This window comes from Myripristis murdjan, chromosome 22 (assembly GCF_902150065.1).
Source record: "Myripristis murdjan chromosome 22, fMyrMur1.1, whole genome shotgun sequence".
In the NCBI taxonomy this organism is placed as follows: Eukaryota; Metazoa; Chordata; class Actinopteri; order Holocentriformes; family Holocentridae; genus Myripristis; species Myripristis murdjan.
In genome coordinates, this window is record NC_044001.1 from 7,839,400 (window position 1) to 7,862,632 (window position 23,233).

Here is a 23,233-nt window from a genome sequence, read left to right on the forward strand (position 1 = left end):
AAACTAGATTTACCACCTCGCAGCTTTACGCCTCTGCAAACCAGTCAAGTTGCAGTTTAAACCACGTCTGTCCAGACTCGCAGTGAAGACTTTGAAGGAATCTGATAAGAAGATAAAGTGTATTTTATTGTGAAATGGAGGTTATCGCTGTATTGACATCTGTTTCCAGTGAACATGCTGTCTTCACTTAGAGACTATTTTTACAGGGCAGCACAGAGGGCTGATAGAGAGCTCTGTCACATGATGCACCGATAATCACCTGAAGCTCAATATCAGCAGAACCAATGGGCTGGTCCGGGGAGAGGAAGTGAAGCGAAACACTGAGTTAAGGGGTGGAAAAATGGCCAGAAAAGTGTTGATGTTGACATTCGTGTGAAACTTTGTCATAACTAGTGCAACAGGTGTGCCTTTAAGACGTAAACCTGGGTCCTGACAACCTACATGCAGGTTTAGTGAATGATACCACTATTTTTTGGTTAAGCTTTTTTTTTATTTCCTTAAACATTCAGGTAGTGCTAAGAAAAATGATGCATAAAAAACAGGAGGAGGCTTCTTAAAGAAGGTATCAGCAATAAATCAAACTGTTTTATTTCTCCATATAGAAAAGAATTAAGTTAAACAGGGAAACAGTCCATCAAAAATTCGGCATCATGTTTTCAACCGATGGTCCTTGAACACATTAACCTTTGTCCCATAAATGAAAAAAAGATGTAACAAAGTGTAAATACCATGTTCACAGTAATAAATATTCAAACAAAATCTTTTGTACATTGACATAATATATATATATTTCATATATATATAATCATATACAGTAAAAAGTTCTTTTCAAGTGTATCAAACATAAAACAGTAAAATAAAAATGGCTGAAAACAGAATGCTGATTGCATTTTCTTTTTCATTCCCAAGGCATCAGTAACCATGGCCATTCAGAGTCTGTAATAAATAAAATGTGATATTATCTTAAGATTGTAGTGCATCGCTGTAAATAAAAACAAAATAAAAATTATAGTGCAAGTTCTCTTCTCTTTGCGCAACATAATCTTGCAACTTCCAAAGTAATCCAAAAAGGAATGACAACAACAACAAAAAAAAGAAGAGTATGTTGAGCACAGCACCGGCAAGTCTCTGACTGTTCTACACCACAACTTCCTCTGTAGTCTTGGCAGCAAAAAAAAGCTTTCACATGTATGAAACCATGGCAAATATTTAATACCAGGCGTATTTGGCAAATTATTTAAAGACAGACAAAATATCATAAATTTCCACACGCTCTTAACACTCAGTTCTGTCAGAATCACAAATCAAACCTGCATTAGTTACAAAATAGTCAATTAAATGCATAGAAAAGAATTACCAGTAGCAAGAAACTAACTTAACAGGGTTGTTAACTGTCATGCAGCATTTCTGAGACGCAAAGCAAGGCAGATACTGTAAATGTATGCAGATGTAGTAAAGGATGTTTGATCAATGTATACTCTGCCTCCGCTTGCACTTTTCCCTGGCTTCCTTTCCCCCTCAGCAATAAGGAACTGGGAGGGGGGAGAGCTCCCATTTCCTTGTTGTCTGCAGGCTGCTTCATCCTGCTAAAAGCCAGGGAGGCCCGGCTTAGTTTTTTTTTTTTGCAAAGGTGTGTATGATGTGCTTGCTTGGGTCACACCTCTGCACCCAACTCAATGACCCCCGTCTCAATAATGGGCACTAGCTTATCTTCCACCTGTACCAGCAGGATGGTCTTGTCGATATGGGAGCGATTGGCTGGGTCTCGGCTACAAGGCACCCACCGGTGAATCACCTGCAAAGAGCAACGGGGAGGGCGGTTATATAAAGGAGCCATCAAAGCAGATTTATGAAGTGCTCGGTGCAGAGCAAATAAAGTAGGTCACAGAGGGTGTCACGTGCCAAAAAAGCAGAACACAGTTCAAGTGCAAAAAACAAAGAACAAAAAAAACAAACAAAAAAAACAAAACCAGCCAAATCAGATTTACAACACAGCAGTCAGTGTACACGGTCATGTTGTACAAATGTGAAAGAACCAAGACAGACCATGTTTACTTCTAGAGAAACTCAAGAAGAAGCTTACTAAACTACGGGTATTATTCATGGAGGCAAAACAACTTACATGTCCTTCCATGCCCTCTACGGGGCTCCAGTCCCTCCAGCAGGTCCGTCCTGCCCTCAGTCTCACCGTCTCATCAGGCCACTGCAGCTCCTTCCGCTTCGATATGTTGATGTTCTCCAGCACCTGGCTAACATCCACGATCTAGGTGGTGGCAGAGAGCATCAGAGGGTTTTCTTTAAGACAGTTTCATCAAAGTGAAAATACTGTTGTGTGATGAAGGAGCAGTGATGGTGTCAAAACGTTTGCAACCAGTAAAATAGTAATAAACTGACCCAGTGCTCTAGTGCCTTCTTTTGGGTCCTTATGAACATGATATGACGCATTCTGTATCCATTCTGCCTTAAGCTTGTCATCTGAACTGTGAGCAGCACTCCAAGGGCTCAAGTGCTCGAGGCCCTCTTCTTACTTACTGGCAATATCGTCAGCTCATACAGGATGCAATTAAGTCATTTCCAGTGATGTGATTTCTGGAAGCTGTGGCTTCCGCAGCCTCACTTATTTATTGCTCATGTGAGACAAACTGCTCTTGGAGCTGATAATCGAAATAGTAAATGACGCAGGAAAGACGGCTGATGCCTGCAGTTGCATTTAGTTTCAATTCTGAGGAGGAGATAAAGGCTCAGATGTTTCAGCCCACTGGCATTTATCAGTGCGCTCCAAGACCTCAAACATCTGTACTTTTTAAGGTTATTTTTTGGCATTTTGCTGTTAACAGTAGTAAGATACAGAGATCTTAGGCCTGGGAAAACATTCCTATAGATAATGTAATATTCAAGGCAAGTCATGCTCTAACATTACATGCAGAAAAATTTAACATTCTATTTTTCTGTATGTTTCATATTTTATTATAAGCTCCTTGTAATGTAATGTTCAGGTTATAAAAAGGTAAATCATGCTTCTTTTATTATAAATCAGCTGCCCAATCTCACTTGCCAAGTGTGCTGTTGCTCTCTTTTCAGGACTCACAAAAACACTTGCCTCAGGTGAGCAGGCAAGTTCAATTTCACGCCCTGCTTATTTTTAGTGAAATTCACAAACCTGCACTCGGTAGGAGATGTCGTCTCTGCGCACGGTGGAGACAGTGGGGTTGTGTTGGTGGGGGTGGTGATGATGGTGATGATGCTGGCTTAGGGGATCAGCCACGGTGCTGCACAGGCCGTCGTTGCCCAGAAGGCCCACGAGCGTGTGGCGTTTGCAGGGAGGGATGCTGTGGCTGGAGAGGGAAGCAGAGGGGCCGGCTGGGTCGGAGGTGGAGCCCAGCCGGAGCTGCAGGGAGGTGGGGAGTGTGCGCAGTGACAGCTGGCTGGTGGAGGAGCGCCGGCAGGGCTCCAGGCCTGTGGTGGAGGTGCGGAGGGAGGAGTGGCGGCTGCTGCTGTAGCGGTAGGAGGATGATTGGCTGGCCACAGAGGCTCGGGCAGGTGAGTGGCGCACCAACCCAGACTGTACGGACTGGGTACTCTGACTGGTGCCTGGACATGGGACATCAGTAGATTGGAAAATTCAGATAACAACAATGTGAAGTAAAAATAGGAAATGCTGCTTATGCAAGTGGTCACTTTTTCTCTTTAGTCTAATTCTAATTCTTATTCTCAGGGCATGTTTTAGGTAAAAATAAATAAATAAAAAAATAACTCCCTCTCCAACCTTATAAACATGACTCTGCAGTTTACTGATGTCACATGATTTCTAGGTGCTGAAGTTCAAATTTTTCAAACAGTTACCACCTTTCACTGCCATTTGGAGCCAATAACATGTTAATGGTACACTATGCAAAACTGCCAATTGTCATCTGACTCATCTGACTGAAAGGACGAATAAGCACATGCTTCATTTCTGAGTACGGCTAATGATGAGAACCATGCAGACTAAAACGTTAAATAGTTGCTTCGTGTTTTTTTGTCAATTAAGTCTAAACTTCTTCACTTAGAATCGACCCTCAGCAACTTTGCCTGGTGCAGCTCTCAAGATGATTACATGTACTGATTATTAACAACTATTAGCAATTATTAACAACTGTGGCTCCCAGTTACAGTCAAAACATGACCTGTCATGTTTTTCCTGCTGAGTCAAATATGAACCAAATAAGAATTTTTTTTATTGTTCTCACCCAGAGCGTGCGGCTGATAAGAGTGAGGAGGGGCCGGTCCAGAGATCCCTCCCTGTGATGCCGAGCTCTGCTGAGAGTCACTGACTGCAGTCCCATTTCCACTGCCACAGGACAGCCCCCCCGCATCTGAATCCTCAATGTTACCCCCACTGTTACATCCTGCACCACAGCCCTTTCTTAACCTGGAAAAGAAAATGAGAACAATGTCCATCATCAAATTACAGCTCAAATGAATCACGCGCCTCATTCCTGGCAGCATTAGCACCACAAAACAAACCTGTGCCAGGTGCTGACAACAAAGTTGCGAATATTCCCAATGCTGATGGGGCCTCCCAGGATGTGTCCGAGCTGGGGGTGGGAGTTACAGTAGGACGTGGTCAGTGGAGATACATAGATGGGATATCCTATAGGCTGGTCGCAGGAGGAATTGATCATATTGCGCAAAGCCTGCTTAGCATTCTGGATGCTCCCACGTTCCGGGTTTCTGTTTCTCAGGAACACCAACTCCTGCTGCTGCCCTGCCCACAGGCCTCGGACACATTCCTTATTCACCTGCAGCAGAATAGGTAAAAAAATAGCAACTATGAAAAAGACTTATATGTATTCCTTGCATGTATGCCAGTATGTCTTCTTGCCTTCCTACACAGGGAGGTCAGAGGACAAGATTGAACCCACCTTAATGACACGGAAGCTGAGGTATCGCCGATTGAGCGTGATGATTTTATACTCATTGGTTCCCTCGTCAAGGACGTGGCGCAGGGCGAGGAGTGAGGGCGAGTTGGACAGGACGGCACTCCGCCAGGCTGGGTCGCCCTCGTGAGCGATGACCAGGTTCTGCTGGTGAGAGGAGATGGCCTCAAAAAGAACGGCTGGCTCATCATACTCATCTGGGGACGTGAAGTGGTCCTGACAGAGGGAAGACAAGCAGCACTCAGTTAAGACTCAAATTTATGGCATTTTTGCCCTTGAAGACAGCATACAGGGAAGTGGAAGATAATGATAATGTGACAGAAAAACCTAAACTTGCATTCTTTTTAGGCATAATTTATTCATGACTATTTGCTTCTTTAATTTGTCATATTTATAGCGGAAACGGGATGTCTTTGCAGAAAAGATAATATAGGGAGGGACTGTCAAACAGTGACCGGGTCGCACCGTCACAAACAAAGCCACTGAAACACACTGCATACTTGGAGTATTTGATGAAGCAACTGAAATGTTTTTTTGTCCCAAAGTTCACATTTTTCTGAAATAAATTCTAGCCACCATGATGCAACAAAATTGTCTTTATTTTAGAGGGTGGACAACTGGAGATTTTTAAAGGGTTCTGTTCAAAATTAAACACATATACACCCATTGAACCCGCAGACCCTCACCTGGTGAAGTTTGAGAGACATTCGGATTCCAGGAACCACGACTTTCCTCAGCAGCTCCATGTCTGCAAAGATCCACTCGTCTCGTACCGAAGAGATGCGGAAGTCTCCTTTGAACAATGCATGGAGTCCATACAGGAAAGACTCCAGATTGCTGTGGTAAAGAGGAAAGAGAGCAGAGAGCAAGGACATTCAGTGTTGTCATGACTAAAGATCCTGTTGACCCACAGCAATCACACTACACACACTAGGTCACATTCATGAACTTTTTTTCACTCTTCCTTGTCTTGAATGTTCTGCCTTTTCATTCCCTATAAAATTGAAAGGGAAACATCAAGTATTTATGACCAGTCTTACACTGATAAATGAAATATTTACAATTGTATTATCGGACTTATGTCTGCTTGTTTGGACAACATGTGCAAAGTATCTCTCAGTGGTTCAAAAGCATGATAAAAAATCTGAGGTATGATAATGAATATTAGTCAGTACCTTGACATATGATGTGCTGCAGTCCCCAGAGCTCTCCTTCCCAACACACACAGGCCATAGCACAGCAACACCAGAGCGGAGTCTTTCTCGCTGTCCAGTGGCTACAAACAAAACAGAGAGGGAAGATATTTAAGAAACTTTTGTTTATCATTTATGTTGTTCTAATGACAAAATATCCTTTGAAGTCCATTCAGTATCATATGCCATACTAAAAGCACATAGATCTGTAACATGAGAGCTTCCAGTAGCAAATGAAACCTTAATCCTGATATTTTCAGCGCCTTGCTCGACCCATTAAACAAGTGCAACATGTCATTTCCTGTAAATGTTGCAGTCCCCCCTTGGAGTGGTCCATAACATGCATCTTCTCTACATGTTTCATCAAAATTGATCTAGTGGTGTAGCAGCAGTCTGAGCATCAAAGTTAGAAATTTTGACCTTCAATTATAGTGGCCTTATCAGGCAATCAGCATAAATTTGTTTTACACTTTTAGGAGAACACAGCACAAAAATGAACTTAGACAAAATTGGACAAGTGATACTGAGATTTTGACCTTTAATTTTACCGCCAATCGGTGTCATCTGTGACAACAACTATTGGGCTGATTGACACAGCACAATTCAGAGCACTAATCACCTGGTGGACAATCATACAGAACATTTTTACAAATTGAAAGTACATTTCAGACAAAAACAATACCTTGGCCCTTCGAGAGTTGCAGTACTGGATCCAGCTGAGGTAAACACCACAGAAACTGTCCCTGGAAATGCCTGCGAGCCGATGGTCGTAGTCCTCGTCAATGTTGGGATTGAAAGTAGGATCCAGATCGACGTAGTTCCTCTCTCCACATCCCCGCAGGCCTTCTTTCATGGTCTCATTAGCCAGCCACTCTTCCAGTTTTGGAGAAGCAATGACATAGTAGATGATTCCCTGAATAAAGGAAGTGCGGTACAAAAACACCACAGCAATTACCACTTAGAACCAAGGATGGTACCAAAATAAATAAACAACAAAATCACAGCTGACCAGGTGAAATCCTGGGTTGACAAAATTAAAATTTTCATGAATTTTTTAACACATTTATTTAACGATCATTGATTTTTTTTCCCCAGAATGTACATACAGTATTTTAGAAAAAAAACTTGTCATGCCACTAACCTTGACATAATAGGTGGTGAAGATGCGCCGCAGATCAAAAACCTGCAGCATGGAGGCAGCACTGTTATCAGTGATGCTGTAGCCCTCCAACACGTACTTGGTGACCAGCACCTCCCAGGCGAGCCAGCGCTGGCCGAAGGCAGCGTTGAATGATAGGACATGGGGGAGGTGGCCCGGCTCACAGCAGCAGCAGCCCTCGTCCTCCTCCACCCCCTCAGTGATGGCTTCCACTTCCCTCTGCTGGCAGTAGGTTCCTGTGTTAGAAAACTGGCATGTTAATGGGATGACAGAACACTATATTTTTTCACAGTGTTTCACATGCACTCCGTCGCACATTAGTTTCAGCATTAGTTTCTGGCTGCATTAAGGTCATTTTGATAAAGCACTTCAAGGTGTTATCTACAGGAAGATAAAGCACCACTGGGGCTCCTATTTGACTAATCAGATGGCTTACTAGCAACTCACAGTGTAACTGGCAGCAAGGAGCAGTATGTCAGTATAATTGATATCATTATTATTCCTGATGTAGTAAAATGCCACCAATTTTGTAAAAACAGAAATGTATACCATCCTAACTTTCAAATACCTTCATGTGATTGTCTAAATCTTCTGTATCTTATTTCACTGTCCTGTATAATTAACAACCTACTAGACTAAGCTGTTCAAAAATGTATTTAGCTATAGTATGTGAGTTCTATGTCTTCCTGTTCTCTAGACAAGACCCTCTACCCACCATACCATGTTATAAATGTCCTCACCTCTGAACTCCAGCCCTCGGAGCTGAAAGGTGACCAGGCCGTTGCCGATCTCTACCAGGTGCACCAGAGCATTCAGGTAGTCTGAGGCCAGGATAAAGCAGTCCCCGGTGCCGAAGTTGCCCCAGCGGCCCAGCAGGAGGTCTCCACACAGGCTGTGCTGCAGCGAGCGGGTAAGGTGCTCATAGAAGATAGAGTTCAAGTTGTTGTCATCAGAACCTGAGGAGCGACAGGAGAATGTTGAAAATAAGGAAAGAAGAGAGGAAAGAAAGAAAGAAAAGGAAGACGAGTAAAATTTTCATCACTGACACTGCTGAGATGGATTGAAGTTTTAAATCGCAACAGGCAAAGTTTTTATATCAAAATAAACCCATTAACCGCAAAGTGACTTGCTGTTCTTTAGTATGAATCATCATAACTAGTTTAGGAAACAAGAGCGTGTTCTTGTTGCATGATTTCTGGGTACTGAATTTGAAACGGATTTAAAACTGTCTCATCTCACTCCCATTTGGAGCCTCCAGTGTACAATGTTATCTAGAGCAGCTTTGACCAAATTGTAAAATAATTGCTATATAGGCACTCATAATAATTTAATAGAACTGATAATAATACAAGATCCTGCATAGTGTCAAATTACATTGCAAGGGGGAAAATAACTAGGAGAAAAAAAAAAAAAAAGCTGTTATCCCCACCTGGGTTTCTATCCAGCTGAGAGGCCAGACGTGTGTTGGAGTGATCTACTCTCTTGGTACTGCCACAAAAACAAAAATGAGAGAAAAAAAAATTACAAAATTGCCAGTGCAAGATTTTAATACAATTTCAATTTGAATATTTTTTCCTTACTTGTAGTCTCTCTCCCAGAACTTGACGGGGCGGACGTAGGAGGTGATGAAGATGGCACTGCCCAGGAAGGGGTTGAGGGGGGTGGAGAAGACTGCTGAGACAATAGCCTGGACAAACAGCATGGCAGAGTCTGGGAGGACACTGAGGTCAAGGATCACTACAAAAAATGCTCTACTCTGCTGCACATAGCACTTTACTCTACTGTATGTTAAGATTCCTTTGCTAATATTGATAATCACATTTCAGCCACTAACTAATGTCAGTGTGATAAGAAGGTTGTTTTCACACATTAATCTTAGGATATTTCTCTGGATTCCTGAGTATGATCTTTATGGTTTGGCACATATAAACACAAGAGGTTATGTAAAATGACTCACATATGCTAATTATGAGAAAGTTAACTGTGATGCTGGCATATACCAATTTTATCTGTGGTAAGTAAACACTTCTTTCATTCTATCTTCAGTTTCCATGGCAATATTCACAACATTCAAATATTTATGTACACAGGGACTTTTGTGATTAGGCTGTAAAGATACACAGCAATAACTTATCTATAATTTATAACTTAATATATCTTATCCCCAGTGTTGTGTGGACAGGGTGAGAGAAAATATTTGAAGGATACGAGGCACAGCAAAGGGCTGGGCGAAGGCGTGGAAGGCGGAGCCCCAGGTGATCTGCCAGGGGGCAATGTAGGTGTAGACGAAGCGCAGCTTGTACAGCAGCTCCCACAGCTGCATGAACAAACACAGGAAAATGAAGAAGCACATGTGATATGATGAAGAGCATCAAATACAATCACCCCCACAGGAAATGAATAGAAAATTTGAGTCATACGTCCAACAAAAAATGAAATTCATTAAACAGTCTAGAAGAAAATACTACTAAATTCTACCTAATTATAATGATTATTGCATTGTTTTGTTCTATTTTTGTATAAATCCCTCTGCTTGACCTTAACTGTTGACGATAAGTTCCTTGGAAAAAACAACTCATTATGTATTGCTCTAACCTTGCCGAAGACAATGGACATGAAGAAGAGGTCGAGCAGCAGCGTCTCAGACAGGTGACGGTAGTCGAAGGTGAAGAAAAGGACGGTGAACAAGACGGTCACATACTGGTAGGTGGGACTGCTGTAGGAGGAACGTAGCAGCTTCAGGCCCGCCACAGTGATCATCAGAGCACCGACCCTGAGCAGATTCGGGAGGGTTAACAAAATAAAATGCCATCAGAGATCAATAACACTAATCCAACTATGTAAGGCATTTCTCAAACACCACCACACAGACTTACATAAATATGAGGTTAGTTGCTTAAAAATGCTTCTTAAACAAATTAGAACTGCATTAAAAGACTTCATCAGTTACCAAATGATACAGCTATTAATAACGGTTGAATGTTTTATGAAGCATGAATTAAGCAACTAACCAAACTAATTATGAAATCGTCGTTTGTTTATGAATTTATGTCAAATGATTTATTTCAGCTAACAGTGTATTGAAGTTTCCTTTAGCCTCCTTACTGCCAGACCAGATTATGTTGGGTTATACAATAGTAGTGCAGCAACAAAAGGAAATGGAGCAAAAAGATGCAGTGATGTTGGATAACAGAGAGATGCCTCACTCTGTGCCAAGTTTCTTTGGACTAGCGAGCTCTCTGGCGCTGCCACTCAGCTCATTAAGGATGACAAGCGAATAGAGGACGTTCTTCTCCACAAACAGCAGCCACACGTGAAGCTTTTCAAACCACATCACATGAGCTGCATCTGGAAAAACAAATTGAAGCATAAAGAGATACATCATTAACCCGGGGGGAATCTGAGTCTAATTAACATGATTATAACATCGTAGGGAGACACAAAACTGTACAGAGGCCATTTAACAATTTTACGCATAAAAACATGTATTAACCACCCACATTATTTCCAAGTAAGGTTTGCTTTGGCACTCTGTATCACTGTGTGTTATAATACAACAGTGATTCAATATAATATAATACAATACAATATAATAATATAATGCAATTTAAATTTCAGGGCACAGCATCAGACATTTATTTGAAACAGAGGCAGAAATTGGTAGTTAGCATGAGCAGTGACAGCCATCATGTCTCAGCAAAGAAAAGTAAAGTAGAATTTCAGCTACAGAAACTCAAACCTCATCAACTCAAAACCCAAGTTAAAAGACATCACAGTACTGAGAACAATGACTGACTGGTGATTTCACGGATTTCACAGATTACCACTTGAAGCATGAATCAGAAACAATGGAGTGATGCTGAACCCATTTCCTTCCCATTTCCATTTTTGTTTTACTGAATTATTTAATACTCACCCCTGACTTCAAACTGATAATACTCCTTAGTCTTGAGCAGGGGGTGAGAGAAGCAGTGCCAGGGCATCTGCTTGCGGACCTGAGGCAGCAGGTAGTGAGCGAGCAGCCCCACCGCCCCCAGCAGTGCATACAGGACATAGCTGAGGAAAGGCTGTGGTAAAACAGAGGTGATGGAAAAGTTAGAATACTTAGATTGTATTTTGTTTTGTGTTTCAGGTAAACATGCTTGAAGTTTTGCCCCCCAAAAATGCACTTGAAATTTATCTCTTGAAAGTTCAAAACCATCAGTGTCCATCCTTAAAATTGGTAGCCAGTAGTCTTTTAGTCTTTTACATGCGCAATCATTTTGTAATTCACTAGTAATTTGTGTGTGTTCCTTCCAGTGTTGTTGCTTGCGAAAACACTGGTTTTACACATCAAGAAGAGATAACCTACAGGTTAAACTAAAGCATTATGAATTGAGACACATGACAAGGTACCTATTATATACTATGTCAATTATTTATGATCTTCACTGTACCTGTAGCGCGATGAATACTGTGCTGACATGGATGGCGAAGTATAGGACAGCGATGACCACACAGACGATCAGGTCAGACTGCAGGCGCTCATTCTGCAGGAAACGTTAGGAACATGGTGAGAGACAAACAAAACAAAAGGAAAAGAAAAGAAATAAAAATCAGTCTCACATTAAAAGACTACATATCAAAGTAAAACTGAAAATTAAGAAAAATTACAATTACAACCTTTGAAAATATAATACAGTATAATGGACAGTTTAAGGGTACATAAGCAAATAATAAAGGCTGTGATAAAACAAGTAGTTTTGAAAGTCTATGCACCTGATAATCAGAGTTAAAACTGCAATTACCCAGTCATGGCTTTGTGCGGCTAAGACGTCAGAACTCACCACTGAGGCTCTCAGCTTCTCTGGCAGAGGGTCCTGTACTTCTGAGAGAGGGTCCTCTGGGTTCTTGTCTTTCAAGTTGGGCAAAATCTTGGATTGTATCAATGAGCTATAAAGTGAGAAGCAAATATATTAGCTGGTTCAAATGCCACGGATTTGTGGGGGTGATTCATCTTAGGAGGAATGCATAAACCCACTCACAGTTAACACTAAGGCTACTGTGTAAAGCAATTTAAAGCTGAACTGAGCATTTCTGAAATGCTCATGCATATTAAGGGATAATTAAGTGCATATGTGAGCGTCGGAAAGTCACAGATTATCCTTTAATACTCTATAGCAGACGTTGGTCAAGCAGTAATAGCAAACACTTCTGATGCCAAATTAAGTGCCAGATGGGTGAGGCTTGCTGCATACAACAATCACTGCCAGCCATTTTGAAAACTCCAAGTGAAACTCACTTTAATATTTACTTTTCTGACTCAAAACTTTAACCAGACACTACCTCAACAGCTGTGGTAACCCTCATCCATCTGGTTCTCCAATCAGGTTAAAACAGAGAACAACTAAGCATGAATGCTATTGCAGTGAGGTCTGCTGTATGGGGCCGTGAACTTACATGAGGACAGAGGGATCGCTGCTTTGCCGGCTCAGATGGTAGGACACTGCCACCAAGAGGCCGCAGAACACAGAAAACAGCACTGGGATGTGGTGAGGCTCCCAGCTCTCCTGAGACACAGAGGCATGAGAGGGTTAGAATTAATTTATCCAGCAACTACAACTAACGTAGGGATTTATCTTGCTAGCACTGATATAAATACTTGCACTAATGCTGTTTCCCCAACCTTGAAAGCTACTTATATGGAAAGTATAAAAGCTGCATATTCAGAAGAGTGTTTGTGTGCTTGCTTATGCACAATTAAGTAGTTATAAGTAGTTAGAATGCCAGTTCTGATGAAGTGGCACAAGTAGTTGTGGAGGTTGTGGCAGTTTTAGATTACATTTATATCACATTTTTAGAACATTTAGCTTGCATTTAGGAGAGTGATATTACATTTGGGCTGAACAATCAATCAAAATATTATAAAGATCACAACATGGCCAGGTGTTACATCCAACTTGCAGGAGCTGCAATTTTTAAGAAAAGGTAAAATATGTGGCAGAATACCATTGTAAACAAAGTACGATGAGCTACTAATTGCATTGTCTAGATGTAAAGAAAATATGTTTGTTTGATACAGACCCAAGCAAAAAAAACATCATTTCATCAGTTTTCCCAATTGTGAAATCTGTCAAAAAAACTGAAATATGATTTTTTTCAGCCCTAGTCCATAGAGTTTTGAGGAAGTGTAGTTGGTTTTGCTCTCACCTTCAGAGCTCCGTAGCAGAGGCCATAGAGCAGAGCAACAGCGATGATGCTGCGCAGGATGCTGTAGAGAGCTGACAGGAGGCTTGTGGAGGCTGCAGAGAGCACACAGAGGATGTCAGCGGTGCCTCCACTCAAACAGACAGGTTGAGACACCGCGCCTGGCAGAATGCAAATCAGCACTTTGGCCTCTTACGAAGCCTGTCACATCATGATGTAGAATCTAAGTTTGCTTGAGTTCATATCATCTCATCCCACAGAGGTCAAAGCTGACCCCGCAGAGAGGTTGTGCATCTAAGAGTCACTCACCGTTCCCTCCAAACACGTGGATGTCCAGCTGCTCCAAGAGATACATGACGAATGTGTTGACTTGTGGCAGCAGTCCCACAAAGAAAATGACGGGAAAACACAAAGTGAAGACTGCAGGGACAGACACAAAAATTGACAGTTTTGTCAATATAAGCTTCCTGACGCTATGAAATGGATTATGTTTGATGGCAATGCAGGACTAATATTTTCCATTTTAAATTTCTATACTTTTCCAGACATTTTACTCAGCAGATGATAGTGATTTGATGCTTACTGTTTTGTTTTTTGGACTGCAGGCTACAAATTTCATGGACACATATGCCCCATTAACATTTGCATCTTGGGGCTCAACAACTCAAGTTATTAACTGGAATAGCTCGTCTTTTGTGTCCATACACACATGTATATTTAGAAGATTGAGAACATTTGCATGAATGAACAATAGGACAAATGAACAATGAACAAAGTTCCTGCATTTTCAGTTATATCACTGAGTATCACCTATCAGTTGTTAAGTCCCATTCCTGTTCATGCACACACACCCAAGCTCCTTAGCACAGTAACTAGAGTAAACTTCAGTTGTCACTACCTGTTTGAAGCAGGACTACTAGTTGTTGCTGCTGAGCATGATACTTATTGTGGACTTGACTTGAAATGGCATATTGTTCCTATTCCCTAATAAAACTAGCATTATAATGGATGGACGGTGGCACACATTTTGGTGGCTGCACATCTGTGACACATCTCAAGGGCAAGTAACCTGCAGTGTAGTGGTAAATGTGCAATTTAGAAATTCTGGAAATGGCAGCCCAAAATGTTGGTGAAACACAGTACTGGCCACTCTATGGCTAGATAAACCCTACAGGGGAGTGCAGGTGCCTGCATTAGGTGTCCTTACCTATGACAAGATCCCTGGCAGAGGCGAGGACCAGGGAGCTGGTGAGTGCGACTCCATACAGGGTGAAGCGGGATGAAGTGGTCCTCTGGCTGCCGTAGTGGAGCAGCCAAATGAGGCCACAGCACAGGCAGAAGTAGACAGGCCGGCTGTACGCAATAATACGATTATGGCCCTAAAGGGACGGGGTGATGACATAAATGGCTCATTAAAGAGACAGGATTTAAGTACCGTGGTTCAGTATAGCTCAGTGACACACATAGAGGCATTCATGTGACCCTGTATATACATATATATATACACAAACACATATACAAATACAAATATGTATGTATTTGTATATGCATCAAATACATATACAAATATACAAATAAACATACATGCATACATACATAAATACATGTATATAGCAGGGGAAAATATTATTATAAAATTGAAAGGACATGAACCATCTCCAAAGTTTCTTCAAGCCTAAAGTGAGTGCACTGTAAAGCATTTCCTGTTCTGTAACCTTTGTGCACGTTTCGATGTGACTGTTGGCTTGAAAAAATATTTTACTTTTTGGAATGTCTCCCCTTCCCTTATTTTTAGAGCATGACTCAAACTCTGCCAGAATTAGGGATTTCATTCCCACCGGGTCTACCACTGCTAAAAATGCATGCTCTCATGGTAGTGTATGACACTGAGGGTAAAAACATACACCAAATGACATGTGTTATGTAATACAATTCAATCAAATGACCACTCTAGGAATTCATTTGCACATATAGAAAGACTTCTTGAGTATCAGTAACATATAGGCTTCAGGGCCACAGGTACAAAACAGAAATAGCATCAAGTGTAAGGTTACACAAGAGAGGGAGGATGTGCGCCTGCTGTTTGCAGGTTTCAGCTCAAGAGGCTACGTGCTGCCCTGCTTTTTTACCCAAGGGAGCACTGACTGTTTTACACACCAACAATCAGATTAAATAGATCATGTTTTCCCCAAAAAGTGTCAAGAGTGTCACAGAAAGGCAGAGGAAAAAGTCCTTGAGGTGAGATGAGGTGGGGGAGAATGGCACAAGGTGAGTAAGAGACAGAGAGGGAGTGCAAGAGAGCGAGCTGTGGTCGAAACTCTGGCCAGCTATTTAAAGCCTGTGCCTGCAGCTGAGTAGGAGCTGCATTAATAAAAGACACCGTTTCAGATCAGGCCATCGACGCAGGGGAGGGAGGAACACACAGACTCCAAGGGGAAAAGCAACACCATTTTCAAAAACCACAACAGAAAAAGGTTTGAAAAACACAGAATTACAACTGAAATTAAACTGACAGAGGGAAAAAATCCATTTTATTTTTTTCTCCAACATCACCATTTCATTAATCGTAGGGGAAAACTGCATTCTACTGCCTTGTGTGCTACAGCTTTAATTTCCACACTCCTTACTATTGGCTCTTGTTTGCAGTGGTGTTTATCTAGGAATTAATGACTCCAATTTGCACTATTACAGTCACTGTCATTGCTCTTGATAAGAGCATCAACTTAACATCAACTTAGAAAACGTGGATACTTCATTTATGTTTTAGGACGACATAATGGCCACCCAGGTCTCAGAAAAGGAAAGATGGAGATATTTAAAGAGTGATGAATACTTACATGTCGAGGGGAAGAGGAGTCTGGTTGAACACTCTGACAAAAAACAAGACAGAGTACAGGTGAATTCACAATGTATGAGAGTATCCTCTACTAAATATTTTGAATTCCCTTGATAAAAGACATTAATTTTTTAGAGTACAGAGGAGGTAAAGTATGAAATCATTTTTGTGGCCTAAGCATCAAGAATCCATTTTAATTTGAAAACTGTTATCATGTGTCCTAATACTTAAGTAAAAATCTGATTACATTTATATAACAATGACTATCTCATTTAGGCTTGAAGTCAAACTAATACACTGTGTGCTGTTGTCTGAGATATTCACCTTAAGTAAGGAGTACTGGCAACTTGCAATGACGAGGCAGAACTGAAAGACCCAGATGTCAGTGAAGAAGCCGTGGACAAGCAGCACTGAACCCAGAAAGGCCACCAGGACAGCCAGCAGTATCGCCAGCACATTCTCTAAAACCTCACGGTTCCTGTCACACAATGGAAAAATAAGTCCACAACATAGTAGCAAATACTTTTCAAGAATTCTTAAACTGGGAAGATAATTTCCCTAAAGCGAAATATCCAGACATCATTACTGAAAAGTATGACTCAACATACCTAGAACATCAGTCATTCTGGCATAAAGCTCTTTAAATTATTTGGAAAAAAATGAAAAGCAAAGAAACTTTCTTCTTAATAAAGAGTCAGTGTAATACTGTTTGCTGATGGTCAAATAGTGAAGAGGATAATTGGATTATTAACTGGACATTAATCTCTGTGCCATAAAAACGTCCTCTCTACATTTTTCATGGTTGTTTTATGTAACTGACATTATATCATATTTCTAGAAAATCCAAACAAGTCTGTTTCTGTCAAATTCTGCAAACGTTAACTTTTGTGGGACACGATGTTTCAGCTGAAGACAAATTCACATCCACGAAGGGAGCATAATGCTGGGAGAAATTTCTGCTGAATGTCCCATTATTTCCCCGAAGCTCAGACAGAGGTGGGTACAAAAGCCTTCATTATCCCTGCTGCCTCTGCCTTGAATGGCCTGCAGAGAAATTTGAAGCTTAAAAAAATGATTTGTCTTGTTGAGTTTAAAGCGGTTGTTCTGTTTATCTGTCTATAACTGATTATACTGCCATCTTGGCCTGTCCTCGATCTAAACAGGAATAGCCTGAGAAAATAAATAAAATGTTAATGCTGCATTAGGCAAGATGTAAATGTAAAAACACACCTGTCTTGCCAGATTAAATACAAACTGGGGCTGCAACAGAGAAAGGAGCCCATCTCCATTAATTGAGACCCAGGTGTTTCACCCGATTTGCCCAATTTCATTTTAGGAATCATGTATAATCACTAGCAGAAAATGTGTTCAACCGCTCTGTCAAGAGAAAGCTGGGCCTACCAACAATGGTTGAACCTGCTGAGCAAAAAATTGTTCTAGCTCCATCGCGGCCTCTACCAGCCATTAAGAAGAAGAAATTTACATCAAAGCAGTGGGGTGATGCTCATATCATATTTGATTTACAGTAAGCAGCTGCTGACTAGAAAACCTTTTACCTCACAGTGATTTTACAAGCAAGACATATGAAAGGCTTTTGTGGATCCGGCCATCTAAGTGCTAAGTTGCCTTGTGCAGCTTTAAAAAAAACTAAATTGACCTACCTGTCAAACAGCGCAAGCAGGGTGAGCCGGTCGAAGTGCAGGCCGACCCACAGGTACGGTAACAGCCAGAAGCGGTAGTACTGCCTTGCTTTGCCTGCAGCGGCGGCTGCGTGGTCGTCCTGGCCCAGCGGAGCGTCCTGGAGCTCCGGACTCAGATCTCCATCCTGCTGCTCCAGCAGCTCTGGGTCCATCGTCAGCAGACGGTTCAGGCGGATCTGAGGAAGGGAAAGCTGCCCCAGGGTCAGTCGGTTTTCCTAAAAACAATCTTGAGTTTCAGTGTTTGTGATTGGTTGGAACTTCCACAAGATGAATGCTGCCCCCATGCCCATTTTTGCTCTCAATGTAAGAAAGGTTAAAAGGCCTCCGCCAGATGATCTAAGGCACCTATCTGTCTCATATAGAACCAGCATATCAGTAAAGTGCGTAGCTGCCTGGCAGTTAAGAGATTTCAAACCCAATAAAATATTTTAAAAATGGATTGCGGAGCCAAATGGGAGCCAGTGTGGCGATTTTAAAATTGGAGTAATGTGATTTGATTGCGGTCTGAGGTACCAAGGGCGGACAGGAACTTTCTACTTTCAATGGAAAAAGAAAACTTTATTTAAACTAGTGGTCACATAAACAAAAACCTGTACGTAGAGTGCAAACAGTAAAACCGACCATACCATGCGCAAATATGCAAGTATTGACAATGTCACTCTTATACACACTTAAGTAAATTGGCATGTACATGCACACACCCTCTCTCTCTGTCTTTTATCTGTCCGTCAATCTTCCATTTCTCTCTTTATCTCAGTGTGTGTGTCTCTCTCTCTCACACTCACGCGCGCACACACACACACACACACACACACACACACACACACACACACACACACACACACACACACACACACAGCCTGTTGGTTGGCTACTCACCAGGTCATGAGGGTAGAAGCGAACTGAGGTAGAACTGGAGAGGTGGGAGTCGGTATCCCTGCAGGGCATCAGAGGATAAAAGGAGACCATTGATGATGGGAAAGCATCTGCTGCACTTACTATATTAAACCATGACTCATGACATGGCGATTTCACAAAACAGGCAATGGTAGCCTTGCTTTGCATTGTATTTTACCACTTTATACTTCTGTAACTCAGCTTTTAATTCATGGCAAGTGGTTTTGCTGTTTACCTTACTGGCATTTGTTTATTTTTTAGATTACCTCTAATTTGCAATCTTACTTGTCTTATGATTTTTTACATATTGATATTTCTTTGTAATGCTGTGTTTTTGTGTTTGAGAAATGTTGTAGAGGCTTTGCAGTGCAGTTGTAGCTTCAAAGCTCAGTAAACTTAAACAAACCTACAGGTGCTCGCTTGGCAGCAGCAAAGCATTTGATGTTAATGTTAACATGCATCAACCAGCTACAACTACTAGATATGTTAGCTTGTGTTAAATGCATTTTAAACAAGACAGAAAATAACTAATACGTCTATTACATTTTGTTGGGCAGCTCCAACTGTATGCTTAGAAACACAATTATATGCTAAAAGCCTGATTCCAGAGGGCTGAGGACCTCCAACATGGCTGCCAGAGGGTGAGTTACGTCACTTGCAAGCTCTCTAAACAAATGAAGATTATATTAGCTTTCTGAAACTAACCATATGTTATTGGAGGCTCGTCTGGTTGCAGGTTCAAAGTTGACTAAGGACATGTCACAACCGCCCGCCTCGTACAAGGAAGGAGTAAGCTTTCCTGAAAATCCAAGCAGAAACAGAGAAGCAGAGTCATTTCTCTGAAATCACAAGCACCGAGCAACAAAGGCTGTTTGTATGCACATAACAACCCATTGCCCTGACTTTGATCGTGGCAATAATTTGATTAAGGTTCATGTTTACATGCAGAGAAGCAGAAGGCTTTGTTAATATTACAGTGTTTATCTTGGATAATGGGATTATTGAGTGAATTTGCCTCCTCCCCTAGAGGATGCCAGTCATTTCCTGTCTGTCTTGAAAAGCAGTCATGTTGCTCCCATTGTATTTCTGTTGCGTCAGTGGAACTTTATTGCAATTCATCCACTGATGAGGCCCGAGGTATGAAGGCCAGATATAAATATAGTAGCTTTAATGCGTAAACCCCAGAAGGAGAGGCTTACTTGAAGTACATCCAAAAAAACACTCCAATAAAACATCTGTTATCACATTTGTCCAAAAGTCTTGCTACACAGTACCTCACAGATCATGGTATTATTATTGTGAATATGAACTTTTCATTAATTGAAGTATTAATTCAGGAATCAAGAGCTCATTTGACTCCCCTGTCTCAATCACAGAAATCTCACAATGAGATAAAAATATAATGTGGATGTAAACCTACCCATAATCAAAATAGTAAAATCACATACAGAAAAAGATAAACATCATCATCATCCAGAAATCACAAGCGCAGACAAACATGCTCATGCAGTCAGCTTTCTCGTAACAGCAATCTGCTGCTGGCCATATTATGAGTAGGAATGGTAATCCATTTACCACAGCTTCAGACTGAGAATGTAAAACAACTCTGGACTAACAAAGCTTCTATTTACACACAGACATTATGCTCATTGACATCTTAAGCACGTGTGAGTGAGTTTTATGTACAGGCATCAACAGCGATCTGTAACACACTCTTCAGCAGGGGGAGGAGGAATGCGCCAAGCTGTGACCGGAGGGTAACACATACATCCAGCCGAGGTCAAGTATTGGCTGCAGACACAATATCACAGACATAGATAAATGGAGCGTGGATAATTCCACACGGCTTTGACTAATTGCAACAGTCCACTGACCGTGGATAATTGCACGCTGCTATGACTGATTGCTGCAGTCATATTTGTGACCAGTTGTGTCCAAGCAATTCCATCAAACACCATCAAACGCCAGTGTAGCAACTGTCATACCCAAAACATACAAAGACAGTACAATAAAGCCAAAAACAGAAATCATGTGCTTTTCAGACATTCAAAACTGTCACATGCACTGACTTCCCCACAGACTGCCAGTCCAACACTCTTCCATTTCCCTCTCATGCATCTTTCGCCTCTGCTCTCTTCATGCCTCCCTACCGAAGTCATCCTGCAGGCTGGTAGTGCCAACGGTCGAGGCCTTGTCCTGAGAACCCTCCAGGTGCGCGCTTCCGTTCCTGGCCAGCAGGGAGGCACTCGCGCTCAGCACGGTCACCTGGGACGGGGTTCTGGATGGCTGACTTTTCACCTGGGAAGTAGAAGGCTGGGAGGCCTGGCTGAGAGCCTCCTGAAGACTGTTGAGGGAGAGGGGAGCAGGGAGGAGAGGAAATGAGAAGGTGGTGGTGGGGGGGGCATGGAGGAGTAAACAACATCATCACAGTGGAGGGAGAAGGGTGAGGCAGGGGTAATTTCACAATAGAGGGCTTTCAGGTGGTGTAAAGCACACTCTGGCAGCCATTCTGGAGGCCCACAGGTCTTGATCAACAATAGCAAGTCAGTGAAAAGCCCTGACTTGCTAGATTTATGAACTGCCATCTCAAAAGAACTAAACAGACATGACATGGGGGATCTGACATGGAATTCATTGATTTTGAGCTTAGTTAATGTGTGCTTGTTACCAAGCAAAATATAGGTATATAAATATAGGTCAGCTCCCTATCATTATCTTATTATGAAAATATCTGATTTCCATACTAGCAAACATATCTAGCAGACATTATAATTACTAGAGGCTAGTGACTGCATGCTTGCAATAAAGTTGGTTGCTTTGCTCCATTAGCCCATTGGCTAGATAGTGAGCTGTCAAAGCCAAAAAACACTTGTTTGAGTAGGCCAATAGTCAGCTCAGTTAAGATAAACAAACTACTACTACACAGTTTACTGTGTTACAGTTACCTACATTTTTGAAACATTTTCAGACTATTTAGATCTTTGCTTATAATGTTGCTCAACTGAGCTACATTCATGCTACAACAGTCTTGCTCAGGTATGTCTCTTTTATCTCTCTGGCTTGTTACATATCTATCCCTTATTTGCACTCAGCAGTTAGACCTCCATGATGGCACCAGTCGCAGTTGCTTGGAGATATGTGATACAACTGTAAAGCCTCTATGTGAGGCATTTGAGGAAGGGATTCAGAGACATCCTAAATATAAAAAGCAAGTTCCACAGGGGAAGAAGTCACTTGGTGTGTGCGGAAGATTGCTTTTCATCTTTTTGAGGATTAGAATCTGAGAGTTTGGCTGATCCCAGGAACACTACAAGGGGAACAGCATGTTTTCCCTCACGGAAGGTTTTAGGAGTAACACTACACAAATAATGAAGAGGGAAAAGTACACTAGAAGAAGAACACCGCAGTTAGTGCTAAAGATAGGACAGCAATGTGGACAGGAGGAACATCATCAGAGAAGCTGGTAAAGAGTCTTTCACAAAGGGGAAAAATCAAAAGGAAGTCACTTCAAATTTCTGAGGAAGATCATTCACCCTGAGGCTGATAAATGACACCACTGGTGAATGAATGACGTAGGACGCCTTTCCAGGGATGTAATATCACAGCTGTCAGGAGTGCAGGGACAAAGCACTGATGTAGGGATGGGTTAAGTATGACCTCCAGTCTGCTGTTAAACATCCATCAATGCAAACAAAGTTATATTCTAGATTTTATTAATGACAGTTTTCTTTAAAACATCTTAGATTTTATCACCTACAGTCTGACACATATTCTTTATAATGAATATGTGTCAGTCAATGACAATTTTAGATCATAGATCATACGGGGTGATTGTCAAGAATGCAGATCACACAATAGGTTACAATAACCCTCTATATTAATACAATAAACCACTGCTTTTTATCAAAACATACAATAAACTTCCATGACACACTATACAATCATAGTTTGCTTTGATAAATTAAAATAATGATTTATTCGTGTGTTATGAATTTAACAAATAATTATAACGGTGACTCATTTATCTATGGTGGGTGAGCTGAGTTTAGCCAGGTTTAGTCTCTACTACATCCCTGAGAAGGTCATACAAACATTTGGAGAGAAGAGACTGGAGAGGTTTTGGCAGAGGGTGGAGGGATGAGTGGACGGGGGGAGTGGTTTTGCATTTTGCAAGTTTATTGACCCCTGGCAGACGCACACTTGTTTTCCTTACTTAACATTTTTTGAGGCTCAGCATTTGGAAATGTGACCTTGCAGGGGGGGATGCAGAAAGCAGTAGATGCTTGGCTAGAGGTGAATAGCTGTTGGCAGTCTTAAAGCAAACGTGGAGGAGGTAAACAGAC

At 41.6% G+C, this 23,233-nt stretch overlaps 1 protein-coding gene across 5 annotated transcripts in view; it reads right to left on the minus strand.

The window, feature by feature from the left end:
- Positions 1-558: 558 nt before the first annotated feature.
- Positions 559-23,233, minus strand: part of pcnx1 (pecanex 1) — a 33,052-nt gene continuing 10,377 nt past the window's right edge. The window contains exons 8-36 of one of the 5 annotated variants that reach the window (XM_030082128.1): positions 21,041-21,234; positions 19,596-19,689; positions 18,873-18,930; positions 17,955-18,169; positions 16,618-16,771; positions 16,295-16,327; positions 14,665-14,836; positions 13,767-13,877; positions 13,461-13,552; positions 12,711-12,820; positions 12,098-12,203; positions 11,708-11,800; positions 11,188-11,338; positions 10,478-10,619; positions 9,867-10,044; positions 9,480-9,588; positions 8,852-8,981; positions 8,701-8,759; positions 8,012-8,227; positions 7,254-7,507; positions 6,795-7,025; positions 6,095-6,195; positions 5,606-5,756; positions 4,905-5,135; positions 4,507-4,781; positions 4,230-4,411; positions 3,161-3,591; positions 2,123-2,263; positions 559-1,795 (exon numbers count right to left, since the gene is read on the minus strand). In XM_030082128.1, coding sequence (XP_029937988.1) covers positions 1,655-1,795; positions 2,123-2,263; positions 3,161-3,591; positions 4,230-4,411; positions 4,507-4,781; positions 4,905-5,135; positions 5,606-5,756; positions 6,095-6,195; positions 6,795-7,025; positions 7,254-7,507; positions 8,012-8,227; positions 8,701-8,759; positions 8,852-8,981; positions 9,480-9,588; positions 9,867-10,044; positions 10,478-10,619; positions 11,188-11,338; positions 11,708-11,800; positions 12,098-12,203; positions 12,711-12,820; positions 13,461-13,552; positions 13,767-13,877; positions 14,665-14,836; positions 16,295-16,327; positions 16,618-16,771; positions 17,955-18,169; positions 18,873-18,930; positions 19,596-19,689; positions 21,041-21,234 — 4,555 coding nt within the window. In that variant the 3' untranslated portion in view covers positions 559-1,654. Of the gene's footprint in view, positions 1,796-2,122; positions 2,264-3,160; positions 3,592-4,229; positions 4,412-4,506; positions 4,782-4,904; positions 5,136-5,605; positions 5,757-6,094; positions 6,196-6,794; positions 7,026-7,253; positions 7,508-8,011; positions 8,228-8,700; positions 8,760-8,851; positions 8,982-9,479; positions 9,589-9,866; positions 10,045-10,477; positions 10,620-11,187; positions 11,339-11,707; positions 11,801-12,097; positions 12,204-12,710; positions 12,821-13,460; positions 13,553-13,766; positions 13,878-14,664; positions 14,837-16,294; positions 16,328-16,617; positions 16,772-17,954; positions 18,209-18,872; positions 18,931-19,595; positions 19,690-21,040; positions 21,235-23,233 lie in introns of all 5 variants that reach the window. The other 4 variants (XM_030082126.1, XM_030082125.1, XM_030082130.1 and 1 more) reach the window with 4 other exon arrangements.